Here is a 20,769-nt window from a genome sequence, read left to right as displayed (position 1 = left end):
CACAAAGTGAACACTGAAAATCCCACTGCAACTGGTCTTTGGGAAAATCCACATACCCGCCAGAAGCGGATCTAGAGGGGGGTTGGGGGGGTTGCAACCCCCCCAAAAAAAAAATCCGGGGACCATTTTTTTAAATCTTATCTTTTTTTTTAAACTTGTAATTTTATTTTATTCTATTTCTATGTATTTATTTCATTTATTATTATTATTATTATTATTATTATTATTATTATTATTATTATTTCTTTTGGGGGGAGGGGGCAGGCGCGGATCTACGGGGGGTTTAGGGGGTTTAAACCCCCCCCCCCCCCCCTTGGGCGGCCCAAAAAAAAAAAAAAAAAAAAAAAAAAAGGAAAAAAAAAAAAAAAAAAAAGAAAGAAAAAAGAACGCACGCTGGAGAGAAACCCTTTCAAGTGCAAATATTGTGAGAAGATATTCAACTCATCTGGTAACTTAACCAAACACATGATAACTCTGGATATAACTGTGTATTTACTGTTACTTGATTTAAAAAGACGTTATCATGCACTGCTTTTTATGGTCTCCATTGTGTTAATAGATGCCAGGAAAACATCACTTACGGAGTTCAAATAAACACCCCAAAAAAAAATCGGCTCGCCGCTTTGCGGCTCGTGGCAGAGCATCGTCATTATTTTGATCAAACCCCCCCCTTAGCAAAAAGCTAGATCCGCCCCTGACCCCGGTATCCTATTCAAAACTAAGTGACAACTTAAGCAATTTAGTCATTCATTCTACAAAAAATAAACATTCATTGTTGACCTTAGATAGTTGATTAGAATAACAAGAAGTCACTTTGAAATCAGTATATATGAAAGAATGGTGACATTTGTAACTCTGCATTATAATCCAAGAAAACAATAATTAAAAAAGTACATGAATACTGTAAATAACTACTGTATCTAAAAATTATTAAAACTATAGACACATACATTGTTTTAAAAAATGTGCACCTTATATGTTCAAAAGTAAATACATTATCAGTCACAGTCGATGAAATACTTTTTCATTGCACAATTATAAGAAAGTGTAAAATAGAATTAACACTTGTCCCTTCATTGCAAAGGCAAAGCTCTGTGTCATTTGCATCTGAAAACTACGTAATACATTAAATAATAATTCAGTACAGTTTGTCCATGTGCAATAATACTTACAGTACAAGAAAATAATATCACATTTGTTACCAAATCCATATCCCATTAGTAAAAATTATCATTTCTTTCTCTGTGAGGAGTGATGCAGACCTATTCCATATCTTTGAGTCGTAATAAATGACAAAATTAAAATGCTCTTCCAATTTTTGTCCCAATTCACCCTAGTCATTCATGAATCATGATGATTAATCATATTTCATGACATGTACTCGTACCCAAAGTCAAACTCTGCAATCTTTCACATCTCCTGATACAAATCATTTAAAGAAGACAATATTTCACTTCGCTTATCTTCCATCAATAAATAGAATTTCTTTAGGTCTGGAATAGAGTTCTTCACGGAAGACACAATTTGATGTCATGTTGTCTGCAAGTGGGGTATATCATCATCGGACAAATACTCAGTTCTCTCTGACTTGCTTCCGAGACTCGCTAACTTCATACACAGGAAGACGGGTACGACCATGATAGTTGCGCTCAGGGGGTCGCTTCTGGTACACGCTATCAAGATACAGAAGATTTGCAGGTATGGGATCCCGAATATGAGGGCCCAGAACCAGAAAGGAAGAGCCACCAGTCGTCTGGTGATGGACATGTACCATGTGAGTTGATTGGGGTTGAGACGGAGCGTGTCCGAGTACGTCTGGACGTGGTCCAGGGCGAGGGTGTTGTACTGGTCACTCAGCTCAAAGATGAAGTACCACAAAAAACAGCTGAGGGCCAGGAATAAGACCACAAATAACCATCCCATCCTCTGTCGGAATTTCATGTTGCTTCGCAGATGTAGTCATGCACAATGAAAGGAAAGCACTCTGGAATGAACAAAATAATTAACATGGTGCATTTACGATTACCTTTATTCTGTAATAATGCTTTATGAACATATAGTTCTTTTTATATCAAAAGTATATACTAGAAGTGTAAATCCAAGGAGCAAGCAACTCTTCTAAAGGAGGCAATTCTGAATTCAAGACTTTTGCAGTTATTTCAATAATCACCAATCAGATATAGACTATTTTTGAAAAATTTAATATTTACTTTTCAACAAGTACCAAATTTCACCATATTCACTAATGATGAAATCCACACATTACTCATTAATAACAAGGTTTGACAAGTCTAGTCTTAACTTAAGATCCATTTGATGCAACAGCCATTGTTTTGTGTACACTGATGATACTGATACTAGTGATGGCTGATTATCAAGGCCAGGGTTAGGCTATAAAAAAAAAAAAAACCAACACAGATTGAAGCACACGGGACATGTTCATAACTTTAACTCCAGATCCAGTGAGCTCGTAAGACTGTAGAAATCCTCAATTCTTCGTAATTATCAGCTCAGTATTTTAAAGTAAATATGTATGAACAAAGATGATTAGCTATATTTACCCTACTCAAGCTGTACCGAGTTATAGAGGAACCGTGCGTGTAATGAAAATACTAAAGTATTTTTGCTTCAACTTTTAGTTCAAGGTCCACGACATCAATCAATTTAAACCATACATATATTTGATGTAATTTGAGTAACTTTCAATTAGTTTTAGAAGTAATTTGATACTTAAAATATTTAAGAATATTAATAGATATATTTATATAACGATAAATGGAAGATATGATATGACTAAAATAAATTAATTCAGTAAAGTTACACTGACGTACGAAAGTGCCTGTTTATATTCAAAATGGCGGCGCCCTGTGTCTCATGCGAAATTTCATTGAAGTCCGGAGAAAGGACCAATATCAAGTGTGTTCTCGCTACAAATGACGGGAAATTCTCGCGTCAGTCTGTTCGAGATGCTATTTCTAAGGTACAGGCAGATGTGAATGCATTTTTAACGGTTCAGGTGGAGAAAGAGAAGCAAGAAAGTGCACAACTAAAAAGCAGCGGTGTGAGGCCTCACGCCAAATCCGGGGCCGCCGGAGACGCAGGCGGAGCAGCTGGTGGAGAGGGAGACCTTCTCACGAGTGTGACAGGCGCTGGTATGTATGATGGGGGTGGTTGGGCGCTAGCTCACTAGTGTGTCTATACTTTGGACCCGTAACTCTTACCGATTATCCTTCTAAGTTCTAATATAACATACAAAAAATCAACTAAATCTGCAACAATTGTGAAAAATAATGGTCATGATTCAAAATCGTTATCTTTCTTACCTGATTCTTGTCAATTTTCTTTTCTTTTTTGGAGTATTTTTCAAAAACATTAAAAATAACATACCGATACACTTTCTCACAGGTTTCACTGCAAGATCCAAGTACATACAGCATTATACGGAGCAGTGCAGGTGGGCGGCGCGTGAGTGAAGTACTTAGAGACCATAATGAGGATCTGAGCCGAGACGAAGATATTAGTTGTCTTGGTTTTTAGGAAAAATAATTTTAAAAAATAAGAAAATTGAGACGAAACAGTTTAGAAAGATAACGACTTTGAAATCATGACCATTTTTTGAACAATTGTTGAAGATTTAGTTGATATTTGGTATGTTATATTTGTGTTTAGTAGGGTACTCTCCACGCGCGAGTCATAGGTCCAAAGATAGGCACACTTGTGAACTTGCATCATTGGGTGTTGGGTGACCGGATACTTACAAACATAAAGTCTTCTCTTTTGCCTTTTGATTTATCGAAAAATATTTATCAAACAGCACTCACGAGTATAAATATGTGTCCTTTATAATATTGTTCAACATAAGTCTTAAAGGTTTATAAAATGTTGATACATGTAAACTTCTTCAAAATGCTGTTTTAAATCAATTGTCCGGATACTCAACATCTGGGTATTGGACTGGCTCACTAGTGTGACCAAGCTTTTCATAAATGTCACAATTGATGTATGATATATAATTTTTTGTCAGATATGGTCTATTGTATTGCCTTGTCAAATTTACCCTAGTAAATCTGTGTACAAATATTCAAACCAAGGACAGGTTGTTCTAACTCTTGTTAGTAGATCAGAAAATTCAGAGGGGAAATGGATGAAAATTAAAGAATGAACAATTTGGAATATTTGAAAATTTAGACCAATAATGACATTCAGAACAGCCCAAGTGCACAACAAGTCATGAACTCATGATACACAACAAGGATGTTTTTCTTTTGCTGTATGCTATCTTGCTAAGTGGCTAACAGTAACAGTTACTCATTAAATCTCTGTCTGTCAATTCTTGTAGATTAAAATCAAATGGCATATTTTTTCCATGACGTAAGTCTTTGAGCAACATATTTTACATGCCATATATAATTTTTGTTTTGTTTTGTTTGTTCTATTTTTGGAAAGATTCAATTGCTCTTTCAAATTTTAATTGTGGAGCACCAGGAGTGTCAAGTTTGACAGACACAGGCGCTATTCAAGAACTCACTACATGTCTTACTAATTCTACTACAATTACTAATACTGTAATTATTATGATCATGATCATTATTATCATTATCATCATCATCATCATCATCATCATCATCAGCATCATCATCATCATCACTCTCATCATCTTTATTATTATTATGAATACTGGTAACTATGTTATTATAAACAAGTATTTAGTATTCTGTGTACACTGTTATTTCTTCTCTTGATATTTCAGGGGATGATTCTGATGATGTGGGTTTAGAGGAGGATGAAGATGATGAGGAGGAAGACGTTCCAAAAAATGCAGACAATGATGAAGACCAGACGGGCAAAAGAGAAGCCAAGGACTGGGATTCAACATCAAGTAAAAAGTCCAAGTTATCCGATAGCTGACAAAAATAAGACATTGACCCTAATCAGTGATTTTATGTTGGAATCTAAAAGATTGATTAAAATGTATGGCTTGTACAGTTTATAATTTATGTATACATTTAAATATTTTGCACTGATGTAAAATTGTACTGGCAGGAAGGATGTGCTTGAAAAATCCATTGAACAGATTGACAACTAGATTAGAATTTCCTGCAATTTAATTATAAAGTATCTGTAGCATTCTGTACTAGGACTGTCAACCTCCGTGATTGATCATCATCATCATTTATCATCATCATTATCATTGAGTATGGGATGTAGGTGTTGGCCTGTAATTCCCGGACACTACGTCTAGGCCTGGGTCTGGCATCATCACTTGAGAAAGATACTAAATAATACAAATACTTGTGTGCATGATGTAGGACTCTTGTTTTCAAACAAATGAGCACAGTGGAGAAGTCAAAAGGCATAAGAGTATAATTCTACACAATACCTATTACTCCCATGAGCTAAAGGCAAAATCTTAATTTAGTATTTTTACAGTCTACCTAATCAGACTCAAATAGTGTACCTGTAATTTAATTACCATACTGCTAAATTTTAAGTACTAGGTCGAGTTGAAACACTTTTAAGTCTCTGATTTGTTGTACAACTTCTGGAAAAGATACTTGTCTGTCAGATTTGTTTTCTGCATTTCAGTTTTTCCAAATAATGCCCTTTGGCTGAATTATCAAAATAGTTGGAATGCCTTTTCAGACCTCCCCCCCCCCTCCCCCCTCCCCACAACAACAAAAATGTGATCACAATATTTGAGATACCTGCCCAGACCAATGATTGTGAGTAAGATTGGCAGGAGAGGATAGAATTATCTTTCTTTCATTTGATGTTTAAAGTAAAACAGGGTAATGATGATAATTATTTATTCACTTCCTAATAACAATTCCTGGAGTATATGAAAGAAAGTGCAAAATGTGTACATATATCTTTTTATGAAAACAAAAGGAAGTGAAAATGATACATTGCAATTGTGTTTTTTCCCAAAAGTTATGGTGTATTACTTTAATTGCGAAATGTATCTTGTAGCTGCATATGTAGTATGCAAAATGTGTAACTAATACAAACAAAATATTGATTGGGACCTTTGTCCTTTCACTTTCATGTTGTGTTTTGTTTGATTGAGACATTGCTGCATAAACAAAAGTAAAAGATATCACAGAAATACCAAAATTAGTAAGTCCATCCCCATTTTTTCACTTTATTTCGTTGTTAAAAATGATGTATCAGGGGATTTATTTCATGATACCAACACGCAGTCCGCGTATAGATCACCAATTGCCCATATATTTATATCCCTTATGATAATTACATGTATTATGTTATCAATTTGTTCAACTCTATATTAAATCTAGATTTACAGGGTAGACATTCACTTAACATTCACATAATATTATCTTACTGAAGCTTTACCGAAGTCCAGTCTTTTTTATCTGTACAATTGTAACTCTTGTAAACATGCTGATTGATATGTGTAAATGTCTTTTTTTATGTCTTCTTTTGAAGACCAATCTTTCTTTTAAAAATTAGACAAGCAAAATGCAGAAGTTCAAAACAATATGGTTGTTGTCCAAAAAGTGTCGAAGGAGTATTGTCCTTTGTAAGATACATGTATATATACTTAAGTATGTGTATTTCCATTTGGTGAATGCCAGTAGGAAACAATGCATTTTATTTTATAAGCACAAAAAAATATCAAGCAAGAGGGAATTTCAAATTACTATGTACAGTCGAGGGCTACATAACCATATTCAAGACATTATTTGTTTGTGTAAATGATAAAAATCATGATTATGTATTTTACTATTTTATGTCAAAAATGTTTCTGTGTATAAAGATTATTAAAAAACAATCAGCCGTAGACGAAAGACTTCATGCATGGCTGATTGTCAACGAAACGGAGTTAAATCTCTTGTCAATTCTGCTTTTTTTTTTCTACGGCAGGTAGCCAGTGAAAACGAATTCGTTTGATAAAATGATGGAAATGCAAGCACTACTTTAAACAAACAGAACTTTGTCATTCCTTGCTCATTTTACTCAACTTTCTAGAAATGTGATCTTATCTGTGTAATTCAGAATTTCAGATACTGTCTGCCTAATGACTTGTTGGTTTCCTCTCTTCAAATTGATTTTAATCACTCATGCATGAAATAAGCATCATTATTCATATGAGTTGCATCAAATGGAAAAAGAGGATCTAAACTTTCCAAATATGTGTCATTTATTAATTATAAGTTATGATAAAACATCGATAATTCTCGGTTTCGTTTTTTTCTGGGACGCCTTGTATGGTGTCGTCATTGCAAATTTAGCAATGTTTACTTCTGTGTCATACAATAGGCCTACGTACATAATCAAACTGTAATGGAAGCATCTCCCATATCACTTTTAAATCTAGCTGTTAGGATATGTTTGCTCTGTACTATTATATTAAATCAATTGAAAGAATGACGATCATACATTGAAGGAAAAATCCTCCATTAATCGACTTAAGTAGAGAATGTTTAATTCCAAGCCAATTGACCTTTGAACCCAATAATTTTACTAATAAATCCAGTTGTCGTATGAATGAAATGGACCCATAACTGATAAAAGCAGTAGGAATGGGGAGGGATGGACTAATATGTTACAGATAAAAGAAGAAGAATATTGGTTTTCAGTCAAATATTTTAATGAGACCATAAAAGCGAGAAGAAGAAAATGGAAGATAAATCGAAACTGTGAGAAAATGACCAGCTGCGTACACAGACCCTTCTCGTTGCCATAGTACTTGTTTAATCAATGGATTGCATTCTAGATATAAATAAGGATGAAGTATATTTCTTCGAATGCTCCGATTGTACTACGTATATAGTGAGACAGTGTCGTAGCGTAGGTCCAACCACTGAAGGGTCACTTGACATTGGGGGACCTGTCTTGCGAGGTGGATGAAATCGAGTGAGGGGAGGGGCACGTGCCCCCCTTCCCCCCCCCCCCAAAAAAAAAAATTCCAAGATCGATTGAACTTTTTAGACCCCTTTTTTTTTTACCTCGATCGATTACATGTATGTGCCCCCCCCCCCCCAAACATCAAACTCTGGCTACGTGCCTGGTCTTATCTCATATACATTTTGCCTTCCGCTTTCCCCTTCTTTCACCTATACGTCTAATATTTGTCTTTGTTTTGTGCCCCCCCCCCTTTTTTTTTTCCTTCGCCATTCCATCAAATTCAAATATGTCGACAGCGTATCCCCAAAAGGGAAAAAACAAGCAAAAAAAACCATTCACTTTCGAACACCTCCTCTCTATCTCCCTCCCTCCGCCTCCCATGCACCCCTCCCTCCCTCTGTCTCTCTCTCTCTCTCTCTCTCTCTCTCTCTCTCTCTCTGTTGACGCCCCTCCAGTGATGTTATTGCAATGGTAAAGATGTGTTTCCTGAGGAAAATACGGCTTGTTGTGCTTGGATATATAGTTTCTATTCAACGTACAATTATATCTATTTATATTCCGTTTTGGAGACTGTAAACATAATGTTCCCGTAAAGAGTCGCCTTACACTTTTACAGGGCTATCAAACATTTCAAAGAGTTATCAGTGAAGTCCTGGCGGCACAAGGATTTATGAGTTGTTAGGTTGAGGGTTAGCTGAAGGTAAATAAACTGTGAGACAATTTTTTTCTTCTTGGTCTTTGGAATTAGGATATAAGAAAATAATATGTCCTCTGTGGACATAATAAAGAAATGAAATGAAATGTCATTTCACCAACTGTTCCGTGGCTACGGGGACATGTGCCTTTAATCAAATGACAATGGAGAGAAGGGAGGAGAAAGAGGAAGAGGGAAAGAGGGGGCGAAAAGTGAAGGAAGAAGATGAGAAGAGGACATTACGACTCCTCCCATTAATTAATGGCCTTTTAAATTTGCATTTCATTCACAAGTATGACCGTGTCCCCCCCCCCCCCCACCCTTTCACCACATTATGCCAGCGAATGTTCTCATTATCTCTGCCCAAATAAGATTTGGGCGGCAGTTTTATAATTTATTTCCTCAACTTTAGAAAACTACTAGGCCTACATGTATAAATCTTTAAAAGCCTATACATAGTACATATTGACTTGACTTGGTGAAAGTCCATATTATAGCAAAAACATAAAAACGAGGCCTTCAAAATAATGATTGTCGGAAAAGGAGAAAGGGGGGGATGTTTGAAATAAATTCGAAAATTGACTGTTCCTGTATTGAAAGCTATATGCAGTGGTGTAAATAAAAAAAAAATAGCAATCATGATACATTACTGTGATTTATTTCTAGTGGTAGGGAGGGGTATGCGTTTAAAAGGTTCTACTCATGATAAATTTATACCATTTGGGCGACACACAATAATACTTGGGCCCTGCATTTTGTGTTTTCTGCCAAGTCGAGATATTGTATTACTGAAATCCTATCGCTCTGGGAAGCATGTCATTGACTACACTATAATATTTATTTACGTTCGCTGCAAAAGTCAATAGAATATGACCAAAGTAAACTGTTCGCACTAAACTTCAAGGGAGGTCCTTGAAAGATACACTCGAGTGATCTTCAATGATCCATTAATTTCTAAGAGTGTCCGGGACATTATTATCGTAACGAAACCGCAAAAATATTGTGATGAATTGAGTTCGGATGGTGGGATTCCTGTGTCCATGCTGTCATGAAGAATTGCTGTCAAATTTGAACTTTGCATGCAGTCCATAAATTCCATCATGTTGTGATAGTGGCTGTATACATTTTATATACGTCATTCACAGAGCGCTTATAGTGAACAATTCGGTAGTCCGACTTTATTATCAAGAGTGCGAAGTTTTATATTGCACCGTGACAGGCGAGAGAAGAACATTGCCACCTTTTATTGTTCGAACAATGATTTATGACAATACATCGATCTCTTTTTATTGCTGCAATTCATAATTCGGTAAGTTCAGACCCGCATAATTTGGGATCGCAGTCTATCCTTGAACACGGATATACCATATCACTATAATATGTCCATGACTCTGACTGTGACCGTGGTTTTGGAAAGCCTGTATCAAACCAGGATAAAATGTTTATCTTTGACTGGCTTTGTAATAAGCTGACTTCACAGTTATCAACGCGGAAACAGGATTATAAACTGGCAGCTGTTTATATATAAACTTCCGGAAGCAAACTATATCTCTGGAAGAAATGTCGTGAACATGATATCATCATGACTTTGTAGGCCGTAATTGACATTTGAAGTGCTCTATTTTCATTGTCTTCATCGTAATTTTTCATCATGAGATCAGAAATGGAAGAACAGTAACAGCCAAGGGTCCATTGTGGATTGAAAGGACACGCAACGATGTGAGTGGAAACAGAACTGTATACAATATATAAATTTGGTTCCCACGCGTGGCGGGAAAACTTTGCGGGTCGTCTGCTTCACAAATAAATTTCATATTCAGTTCGTCATACTGCGAGAAGAAGAAAAAAAAATGTTCCACACGTGTGAATTCGGAATACTGTCTGGTGTCTTACCGGGGGACTCCAGACTAAATAAAAGGGTAAGTTTGAATTCAATTATCTAACAAATTGGAAAAAATAGTAGGTAAAGAGGTGGAAGTTGGGCCAAATTGTCTTTTTGTGAATATTCCTATCCAGAGAACTTAAATGGTAAGCATAGAGTATATTTGTGTTTCACATACACTTAAAGTGAATGTATGATGTTGCTATCTAACGAAGCATTTCATATCGATTCGTTAAACGTGCTCTATTCAAAGTCACACACTGGAGGAAAGTTTTGTCAGCAACAAGGCCAAAAAGCGAAATGACGTGCGTGGTCACGCTCGAGGGGGAGGGGGTCATCCTCAAGCTCTTCTCTTAAACAAAGAGGAATATCGACCCACCTACATTACAAATCGTTACACAGGTATCACAGATCATTGAGCATATTTCGAACATAAAAGAAGGCGTTATGTGTAAGTTTTGGGACAAGACGTTCATAATTTTCAAGCAAATGCTCTATCCTTGCATGGACACAGTTTTAAAAAAGTCCACTCTTATATACATGTATTTATCACATGATGCCACTAAATACAATCTCTGGAGTAAGGAATTAATTTTCGTTATACACGAACACAAACAAAAACAGTCTTGATCATATAATTTGCACATAGAATTTGCTGAGCTGTGGATAAAATCATCATTTTCGCCTGTAGATCCCATGGATTTGAATAGAGATTATAGCACTTGAGTATAATGCGTTGGACTTTGTACACCGATTACGATGGATTTACATGTATTTCCGCAAGTGCCTGCCAAACACTTAGACCATATTCCTTTTCTATACGAAGAATGTGTTAATGCGGCAACAACAAGGTAGACCTACTCTTTAAATAGAAATCTATCAGAATTATGTCTTCCCTTTGGACGAAACAAACCTAAAACCAAACGTAAAATCAATTATCACATCCAGTCTCTTCACTAATGAGAGATGTTCCCGGAAATAGACCCCCTTTTCACAATCACCCGAAAGATGCTTTCTCAAGTGGCGTCGCCATGGAAACCCTGTCCTAAACTGGGAATCAGCTGTCTCTTTTTAATAATCGTTTGTACAATAATTGATTAAGCCGTGATTTGCCCTGTCTGAAACACAGGGTTTGGGAATGTATTGAAAAGTGCACCGTTTTCAGGTTATGCCAAAGAAGGGATGGCATTCTCGGATTTGTTAGTTTTTTTATATTTCCGTCATTCTACAAGGAAATGATATGTTTGTGTCGGACTATGTATTACTTGGACAGCTCTGAGGTTTAAGTCAGTGTCGCGGTGAAAACTGAAGTTCTTTTTTTCCCCCGACAGAGTGAGGTGATAGTGTGTGTTGTTAAACAAGGTAATATCAATGTTGTTGTGGTATTCTATTGAGTGAAATATTATTGGAACCTGCTGTAGTTTCTACCATTCAGTGTCATTTTTGAGATACACCATCTCGAAAATGTGTAGGTCAAAGTATGAGCGTCAAGGCATCTTTTAAACTCAGAATATTTTATCCAAGTATGCTCAAATGGGCGTTTGAAAGTTTTGTTCGACATTCAATGTCATTAGTAATACACAAATCAAACTTTATACCTGTATTTTGGGAAGGGAAAAATCATTTCGAAAATGTCAAGCAATGTGATCCTAACAATATTGTTTGTTGACGTGAAGAATACATTTTGGTATTTTGCATGATTTCTTCTTTTGTTCGGTTAAATGTGCGTATAGAAAAAATTCAGGCCTATCTAGACATTTCAACCCTATGTTCCACAGTTTTGACATTTCATGATGAACTTTCCGAATGTGCACATATTAATGATTCTACATAATATATTTGCCATATAGCATGCAGGCAAAACAGGTGTAGAGAATAATCATGTGCTTTAATATATCAAGATAAAGTTCACTTGTATTATTTTCATGATTTCCAATCTCAGGACCGATCGCAGAGATGCAATGAATGTGACACGATGTCAAAGAAGATCATATCAGAAAAGGAGATCCAGGAATCTGTGGTCGTCTTAAAAGACAGATTGCGAGTGAGTATTTATCTTCCATTTCATACCTTTAATCTAAAATTAATGAATTGACTCATTTTGAATGTTTGAAGTTTGCTTTTTTAATTCGTTAATTATAACATTTCTTATTGGAATGCCACCTCGTTCTAATCTTCGGGGGCTCTCACTAGTGTATAATATTATGCTTCTTTTTAAAGGAGGGATAGGCAGATCGAGACACTATTTTCTTGTTTTATATTATATCCTTTCTTTCTCGAATAATATGCTCCCTTACGCCATACTCTTTCTCACAGTTAATTCTACATACTGTTCGCACTCACTGTCCTATTATGATCGACGCCCCTGTCATTAAAGCTTATTTGAGTCTAGGGTCCTATATAGGGACACCTCTTCGGGATTTTTCAAACTTATTATTGTCGGGCGTTTGTTTGTTTATTTATTTTTATTTCTGCATTTTCAAAATGAAACATAATCATATATATAAAGTAACAAATATTTCTTCATTTTACATGATTATACATTTTTAAGTACATTGAATAAGATGCATACAAACACAAATATAATTTCAATGAAAAAAAAAGGAAAAAAAAAGAAAGATAAATTACAGAAAATGCAGGAGACCGCCATCATGAGCGGTAAGCTTGAAATCGATGGCGGCCTCGAGAGAATAGCGGCAAACTCTTAAAAAATATAGTTGTACACACGAAATTGATCAAGTGGGTGCAGTGAAAGTGCATGTGCAAGTGCGAATAGGGTTCTGGTATGTAATGTTTATAATACAATACTATTGTATTTTAAGAATTAATAAATTAAAAATATATTCGAATTAAGAGACGAAGTTTAATGAATAACGATTTTGTATGAGGATATAATGTGACGTTTTAGTGTCGCTTTAAAAGAATAAAGGGTCGAGCGTGATTTAATTAGTTGAGATAAATTGTTCCATAAATCGGGGCCATGGTGTCTGATTGATTTATGTGTAATCAACAATCTGGGGTTAGTTAAATGAAAATTCTCAGAAATACGAGTTGGATAAGAATGAATTGTATTATTATGAACAAAAAAATTATCGAATGAAGGTGGCAGTTGCTTATTCATGTATTTGAACATAAAAATTGCAACTTGGAGAGTATGTAAGTCAGTGACTTTTAAGGTTTTTAACTTAAGAAATAATGGGTCTGTATGGGCTAAAAAAAGAGATCCAGTACAAATACGCAATGCCCTTTTTTGTAATAAAAGAATTGAATTAAGTTTGGTTACACCACAATTTGCCCAAACAATATTACAATATGTTATATATGGAAGTACTAGTGTGTTATACAATAAAAATAACGTAGTATGGGGCAAAAGAAATTTTAACTTATTTATTATTCCAACACTTCTCGATATACACATAGATACATAATGTAAGTGATCATTCCATGTTAAATTTTCGTCAATAAAAACTCCTAAAAACTTTAATGTCCTTTTTTGTTCGATTGCCATATTATCAATTTTAATATTAATACGGAAATTAGTCAAATGAGAATTATAGTGTTTAAAGAGCATAAAATGTGTTTTTCTTATGTTTAATGAGAGCTTATTACACTTAAACCAGTTCGAAACTTTGTGTAATTCACAATTTAAAATATTCACTAATGATTCTAATTTCTTATGAGAGCAAAACATATTTGTGTCATCTGCAAAAAGAATAAATGACAATAAAGAAGATGTGTTGGATAAATCATTTATGTATAAAAGAAATAACAGTGGGCCTAAAATGGAGCCTTGGGGAACGCCACAATTAACGGAAAGTAAATCCGAATTAAGACAGTTAAAATTAACATATTGTTTTCTATTTGTTAAATAATCCTTAAGATATGAGAGGACTTGGCCCCGAATACCATAAAAAGAGAGTTTTTTGAGTAAAATATTATGATCGAGCGTATCAAACGCTTTACTGAGATCTAAAAAAATACCAATTACGTGTTCTTTATTTGCTATGGCATTAGTAATCTTATCATAAATTTGTACTAAGGCCAAGTCAGTGGAGTGATTTTTCCTAAAACCATATTGATTTAAATTTAATATTTGGTGAGTATTTAAAAAATTGATTAACCTATTATAGACAATTTTCTCTAAAACTTTAGATATGCTAGGAAGAATAGATATTGGACGATAATTACTAATTTCATGCGAATCATCTTTTTTAAAGATCGGAATTACCTTCGCTATCTTAAGTAAATCTGGAAAAACACCTTGCAAAAAAGACTGATTAATAATATGGCTAAGTGGACTTGCAATAACATGTATTATTTGTTTTAAAAGTGATGTACTAATTCTATCACAACCTTGAGCTTTGGACATGCTTAATGCTTTAGTAACGGTAATAATTTCATTAGGGTTTGTTGGACTTACAAAAAGTGATTGTTGGATTCGATCTGATAAAAAGTCAGTATAATGAATGTTAGGAGGACTATCAATTTTATTTGCAAGTTGAGGCCCAATATTGGTGAAAAATGAATTAAAATAATTAGCATAATTACTAGAATCCTCAATTATAACATTATTTAAGGTGAACCCATCTTTTGGTAAAGGGTCTATTTTTTCCCCCATAATTTCTTTAATAATTTTCCAAGTAGCATATGTGTTACAACTAGCCCTCTTTAATTTATTTGAAAAGTGTAGCTTCCGGGATATTCGAATTAATTTTGTTAATTTATTACGGTATTTTTTATAAGTTGTTAAATTTACATCAGTTTTGTTACGTATATATGTTTTATACATGCGATTTCTAGTTTGTATTGATTTTAGTATACCTTTCGTTATCCAAGGGTTATTTGGTTTATTATTTTTACGTTTAACTTTCGCTATAGGAATATTACTATCATAATAAGTTTGTAATTTATTATTGAAAATTTCATAGGCAATATTTACATCGTTTACATTATATATGTCCACCCATTCCTCTACAGCTAAATTCTGCTTCAATAATTCAATATTATGAGGGGTTTCTTTTCGATACATGATATTATTAAGTGGTTTCAATTGGGAAATTTCATGTTCACATATTACAAAAATAGGTAAATGGTCAGAAACTTCTGAGCATAATAATCCTCCAGTTATTTTTTTAGTAAATGCATTAGAAAAAATATTATCAATAAGCGTTGAGGAGTGTACATTTATTCTAGTGGGCTTACTAATATATGAACAAAATCCATATGAACGCATCAAATGAATAAACCTGTCAGAGTTTCTATTATTATGGGGTAAAGAAAGAAAATTTATATTAAAATCACCCAGAAAATAAACATGTTTATTTTCCTCAGATATTTTATGAAGACATGATTCAAAATTGTTATAGAATAAATCAAAATTACTGTCAGGGGGTCTATAAATCAAACCAATAACACAATTTTTCAGTTTATCATTATCAATTTCAATAAATAATACTTCTGTCTGTTCAAATTTAATATCATGACGGACTCTAAATTTCAAATTATCAGCAATATAAAATGCTACCCCGTCGCCTCTCCTTCCTTCACGATCAGCCCTTATTAATGTGTAATTAGGTAAATTAAATAACTGGGGAGAGTCATGATGTAACCAAGTTTCACTTACTCCAATTACAGAAAAATTAAAATTATTTAAAGACTGAAGGAGATTTTCAAAATATTCAAAATTTCTATTTAAACTTCTAGAATTAATGTGTAATAAGGAGATATTATTCAAATTATCTATAAATGTATCATTAAATTCCAACGGTGTATAATATTTACTTTCATTTACAGAATCATTAAATGTATTATCTAATGATGTGGGGAAAGGTAAGTTAGAAGCTATCGTCTCCATCAAACAAAGGGGTAAAGGTTATATTCATGTTGATGAGTGCATGTGCACGTGCGTGCGTGTGAATTACATTGTTCAGGTGCTGGTGCATATACAAAATACAAATCTTCAAAGCATTAACCAAAACTTCGACACCCATCATGACAAAATCGATTGCAAAAGCGCATAAGTGGCTCTCAGCCAACGCCCAATAAACAAAACTTACACTAATCAAATCTATTATGAATAGTGGCTTAGTGAATTGAAAAAATACTTTATAACTGTGTTTCCAGTGTCAAATGCCATTTCATAATAATATGACTTCTCCCACCGATTAGGGCGCTTTTCTGCGGCGGGAGGTAGGATAAAAAATAAAAAAAGCAATGAAACAAACGAAACCTGCGTGCAAGGAATGATTGATGTATTCATTGCTAACTAGTTTGACTGGACAAAAAGAAGGCACACTCAAGTGTAAAATTTGACAATACAAGTGGCAATGCGACAGGGAAAGATAATGCGAGTAGCAAACGTGTAATTCCAGTAGCAAAAGATGGTATGTGTCTTTATTCAAGAACTTCAAAGCTGAGAATTGTATTTACATACAGTATCCTTTTAAGTAGAGGGTGAATTTAGTAACCCAATTAGGAGAGGAATGATGCGCATATTCATTCAGACTAAGCACTGGACTGAAATGAATTTACATTAAAGATCACTCCTTTCATTCACTACGGTAACCAACCAGTCAATAATCCAACGAGTAGTGCTTGTTCGCTTTTGTTAAGGTAATTCTTAAGGAACTTCATGACATATTTGTTAAGAGTATATTTTAACATAGTTAAACAAAATGTTACATTATTGATAAGTTCACAACATATGCGATAGTAGTAAGGATAATACATACCAAGCTATAGAATGATGTAATTTAAATGATCGTGTGAAACACGCGGAGGTTAAAGAGCCCCATTGTCGACATAAAATAAGTGATTAAAGTGCGACCAGCTACAGGAGAAGGAAATTCCATTAACAAATGCGTAATTCAGTAGGAGAAGAACAATGTATGAATTAATTCAAAGTTAACAAAGATAAAGATAACCAACCCTGCCCCCATCGGTCCCCCTCCCCCAAATCGTCTGACCAAAATTGTCTGTCATGGGCATAATTTCCTCTTTTATTTTTGATGAGCAACCCTTAAAAGGGGATTAGGAAATTTGGAGGTCGGGGACGACCGGACGAGTGTGTATAAATTAAAGCGATTATTTGGGCGCTGGGTGGCACGGTTCTAGGACAATTACCCCCTGGACAGTCACCCACGGCCGATTACCAGCGGGACAATTATCCCCTGGAAAATTACCCCGTAAGGACAACCATCCACCCCCCCCCCCCCGTGGAAAAATTACCCCCGCCCCCGGAAATTCACCCCATAGGTCATTTTCCTCCGGAGGCTAATTACCATCCAGAAATTACCCACTAGGATAACCACCCCCGTGTGGGTGTGTGTGTGGGGGGGGGGGGGGAGACGCACATATCTTGTCTTTGGTTAATTGTCTGAGGGGGCAATTGTTCACGGGGGGGGTGTAATTGTCGTAGGTTGTAATTTTCCGTGGGGTAATTGTCCTCGGGAGATGATTGTCCGGGGGGGGGGGGTAAATTTCCGAGGGATAATTTTCCGAGGGCTGATTGTCTATTGGGGTAATTGTCTTGATACAAGGTGGCGCATGCCCGCTGTGCCCTACCCCTTGCTCCTTGCTATCCGCCATTTTTATAGTCAACACCTCGATGCAAAATAAATATCCATTATTCCACGCATTTAAAGATGAGACTATGTCTTATTTCTTTTTATATAATATTCCTTGCCTAATATAATATAAATCGTTATTCTTGGTTACAGATAATGCAGATCATGGTTGACGACTGCGCCGACATGTTCCAACAGAAGAAGATCAAGAAATGGAAAGCGGCAAGGCGACAATCGCGTGATGCCCACTACGAGTTGGACTGGAATATCATCGGTTGTGTTCTCATCATTATATTCTGTTTCCTGTTTCGTTCTGCCATAGCTCTTATTCGCGGTCCTGTAGTTCTGGAACCTTGCATTGAGCTAGAGCCCATCGCAGAGCCCGTAAACTGAACCAGGAAAATAATACAAATTTTAGTAGGCCTACATGCATTTGCCTTCGTCTATGAAAGACTTGGAAGCAGGAGACATTGCTATTTTGTATATCTGCATTTCTCCTTTGATGGCTGCATGGAAACAGTGCGTTTCAACACTAATGGAAAGCAGGGGCATCACTTACTGGAGATAGGAATGAGCGGATGATCTCTTCCCAATCATTCCGGAACAACAGAATATGTCGAGTTTTTACAACATTTAATATTTATTTTTCTCTCGTGTCTCATCCATCTAATACACTGATGTCCCCTTTCACTCCCTCATAGCACCATTGCCCCCAGGAGTGCCCCTCACTGGCTGGACACACGATATGCCCCTCTGAATGGACTTGGTTATAATTATATGGTGTCATGTTGCTCCGTTTCTAAAAACTTTTGTATAAATGGAAGTGGAAATGTGCGATTCCATGAATGCGTGGGCAGTCCGATATTAGCTTTTATCTATTTATTTATTTTCATCCATATTTTTTTAAATAACTTATATTGATATGTCCATTGGCAAAAGTTCATTCTGGTATCACTTTTACTTTTACATGGTCATGTCAAGAGGTTTTTCATTTTGAATGAAATAAATATCATATTTTATTCATTATGTATCCCAGGCGCGTACGCAGGGGGTGGTTTTGGGGTTAACCCCCCCCCCCCCCTCGAGTTTTTTTTACGTGTATGTTTTATGTATGTTTTTTTGGAAATCCCCCCCCCTTTGATTTTAAAACCCCCCTTGAAAAAAATCCTGCGTACGCCACTGATGTATCCACATAGATAGCTAAAATAAGATGTAATGTTATGAGTGTATAAATAATTATATTTTTGTCATGAAATGAATAAACATAAAACCTACAAGCACTTTCTTACTTTCTCAGTGTTTATTATTACTCTAAATCAATCAATCAATAATCAAACAACAAACCAACTACGGTTCTCAATAGTATACTTCATCATTCAGCTCCCACATGGATAAATCAGACAAGACCTCTCAAAACTCAAATACAGTACATTCGAGGTTAATAACATATTATCTATATTGTTTTGTAATTCAGCAAACTTGGGGCCTATATTGCCAATTTTTTAAATTTTTTAAAAATCTTTACCGTTTACTCTATTTCATTTCTAGGGAGACAAAAAAGTACAGAATGCAGGAAAACGAAGTAAAATAACAAACAAACATCCATATATGCCGGCGGACCATCAAAAAGAATACAAATGTATGTGTAAGGCTTTTCTCCTTAGCTAATGGTATAATCGATAATAGTAGGGCTGTAGGAGACTAGGAGGACATAATGGAAAGTGTGTTAGAATATAGAGTTTCGTATCTGGCAAAGCGCGAAATCAAATTGCACGTTTTATCACATATCCATACTCGGACAACTTTTTCTGGTCAGCATAAAGTATATTTTGAATTGACTTTACGACTGCGTTTGTGAAACATAAATACGATATTAACTTCATGTACATTACGTACATATTATATTTGTAAATAATTTCTGCCACAGTTTATCCAGGGATGTTGGAATTCCAACTCCCTGGTTTCTCTAAACGCTGGTATATATAATGTTTGAAACGCTAGATGGCGCTATATACGATTACAATTTCTTTGGCAATGACCTCTCGCTCAACGTTTGGCTCGTTGGTATACACAGTTGGTACATTATTTTCGTTTTGATAAATTCATACCTGCATACTTAAGAGAAATGGGCAACAATTCATACAATATTTTCTGTCTACAAATCTTTATTTTCATAGGGTGCCGGATATTTTATTTCATATTATTTAGTTTTGCTTGGTGGAAGAATAAAAATTAAGATTATAGTGCGAGAATTTGAAAATCCTTGGATCCTAGATCTTTCCCATTGTACTTTTTCATTTACCCCCCCCCCTCCGTTGAGACTGATTGTTACAACATATTTTGTCAAAGGGAGAACAATAAAATTGCTTGATATTCTATAAGGAGGCTAGATAATTTACACCATGCTACCTACTCCCATCTTTGGCGAGACTAAACGAATTTAATTAGCGAAACTGGTTATTATTTGCCCTTCAACCCTTCCTAGTCAGTAAGTTTTATGACATTGAACTCTTAATTTCTTCCGATTTTCTTCTTCAATTGCATTTCTCTTTCATTGATCTTTTGTTAGGGGGTGGTAGGGGCGGTACTATGGTAGACCTTACACTTTAAGATGAGCGATCTTTCTGAGAGAAAAAAATTGTGATGAGAGTGCCACGCCCAACTCCCATCCATAGAAACGGCCATGTTTATTCCTTCCGCTCCTACAGCAACCCTCCAACCAAAACCCTCATCCAGGATTGATGAAGTCGTTGATCAGC

At 35.3% G+C, this 20,769-nt stretch overlaps 2 protein-coding genes and 1 long non-coding RNA gene across 3 annotated transcripts; 2 read left to right on the top strand and 1 right to left on the bottom strand.

Moving 5' to 3' along the window:
- Nucleotides 1-1,241: 1,241 nt before the first annotated feature.
- Nucleotides 1,242-2,635, bottom strand: LOC754271. Its single transcript, XR_004066672.1, has 2 exons — nt 2,562-2,635; nt 1,242-1,984 (listed from the first exon to the last, which is right to left on the bottom strand). It is a non-coding gene; the product is annotated as an uncharacterized LOC754271 (long non-coding RNA).
- Nucleotides 2,636-2,837: 202 nt separating this feature from the next.
- Nucleotides 2,838-6,792, top strand: LOC115919086. Its single transcript, XM_030999504.1, has 2 exons — nt 2,838-3,152; nt 4,751-6,792. The coding sequence occupies exons 1-2, from the start codon at nt 2,855-2,857 to the stop codon at nt 4,906-4,908; spliced, it is 456 nt and encodes a 151-aa protein (XP_030855364.1). The 5' UTR covers nt 2,838-2,854; the 3' UTR covers nt 4,909-6,792.
- Nucleotides 6,793-9,525: 2,733 nt separating this feature from the next.
- Nucleotides 9,526-18,443, top strand: LOC580241. The gene is made up of 3 exons (XM_794981.5): nt 9,526-10,482; nt 12,388-12,489; nt 18,164-18,443. Exons 1-3 carry the CDS (start codon nt 10,414-10,416, stop codon nt 18,401-18,403), a joined length of 411 nt encoding a protein of 136 aa, XP_800074.1. The 5' UTR covers nt 9,526-10,413; the 3' UTR covers nt 18,404-18,443.
- Nucleotides 18,444-20,769: the final 2,326 nt, after the last annotated feature.

The sequence above is a fragment of the Strongylocentrotus purpuratus genome, unplaced genomic scaffold (assembly GCF_000002235.5).
Source record: "Strongylocentrotus purpuratus isolate Spur 01 unplaced genomic scaffold, Spur_5.0 spur5_scaffold_5, whole genome shotgun sequence".
Lineage (NCBI taxonomy): Eukaryota > Metazoa > Echinodermata > Echinoidea > Camarodonta > Strongylocentrotidae > Strongylocentrotus > Strongylocentrotus purpuratus.
Note: the sequence above shows the minus strand (reverse complement) of the source record. Positions and strands in the feature narration are given on the sequence as shown.

Coding starts and splice junctions, on each gene's coding strand:
- LOC115919086 (XM_030999504.1), top strand. CDS start 2,855: ATGGCGGCGCCCTGTGTCTCATGCGAAATTTCATTGAAGTCCGGAGAA. Junction 3,153..4,750: donor CACGAGTGTGACAGGCGCTG/GTATGTATGATG, acceptor TTGATATTTCAG/GGGATGATTCTGATGATGTG.
- LOC580241 (XM_794981.5), top strand. CDS start 10,414: ATGTTCCACACGTGTGAATTCGGAATACTGTCTGGTGTCTTACCGGGG. Junction 10,483..12,387: donor ACTCCAGACTAAATAAAAGG/GTAAGTTTGAAT, acceptor TTCCAATCTCAG/GACCGATCGCAGAGATGCAA. Junction 12,490..18,163: donor TCTTAAAAGACAGATTGCGA/GTGAGTATTTAT, acceptor TCTTGGTTACAG/ATAATGCAGATCATGGTTGA.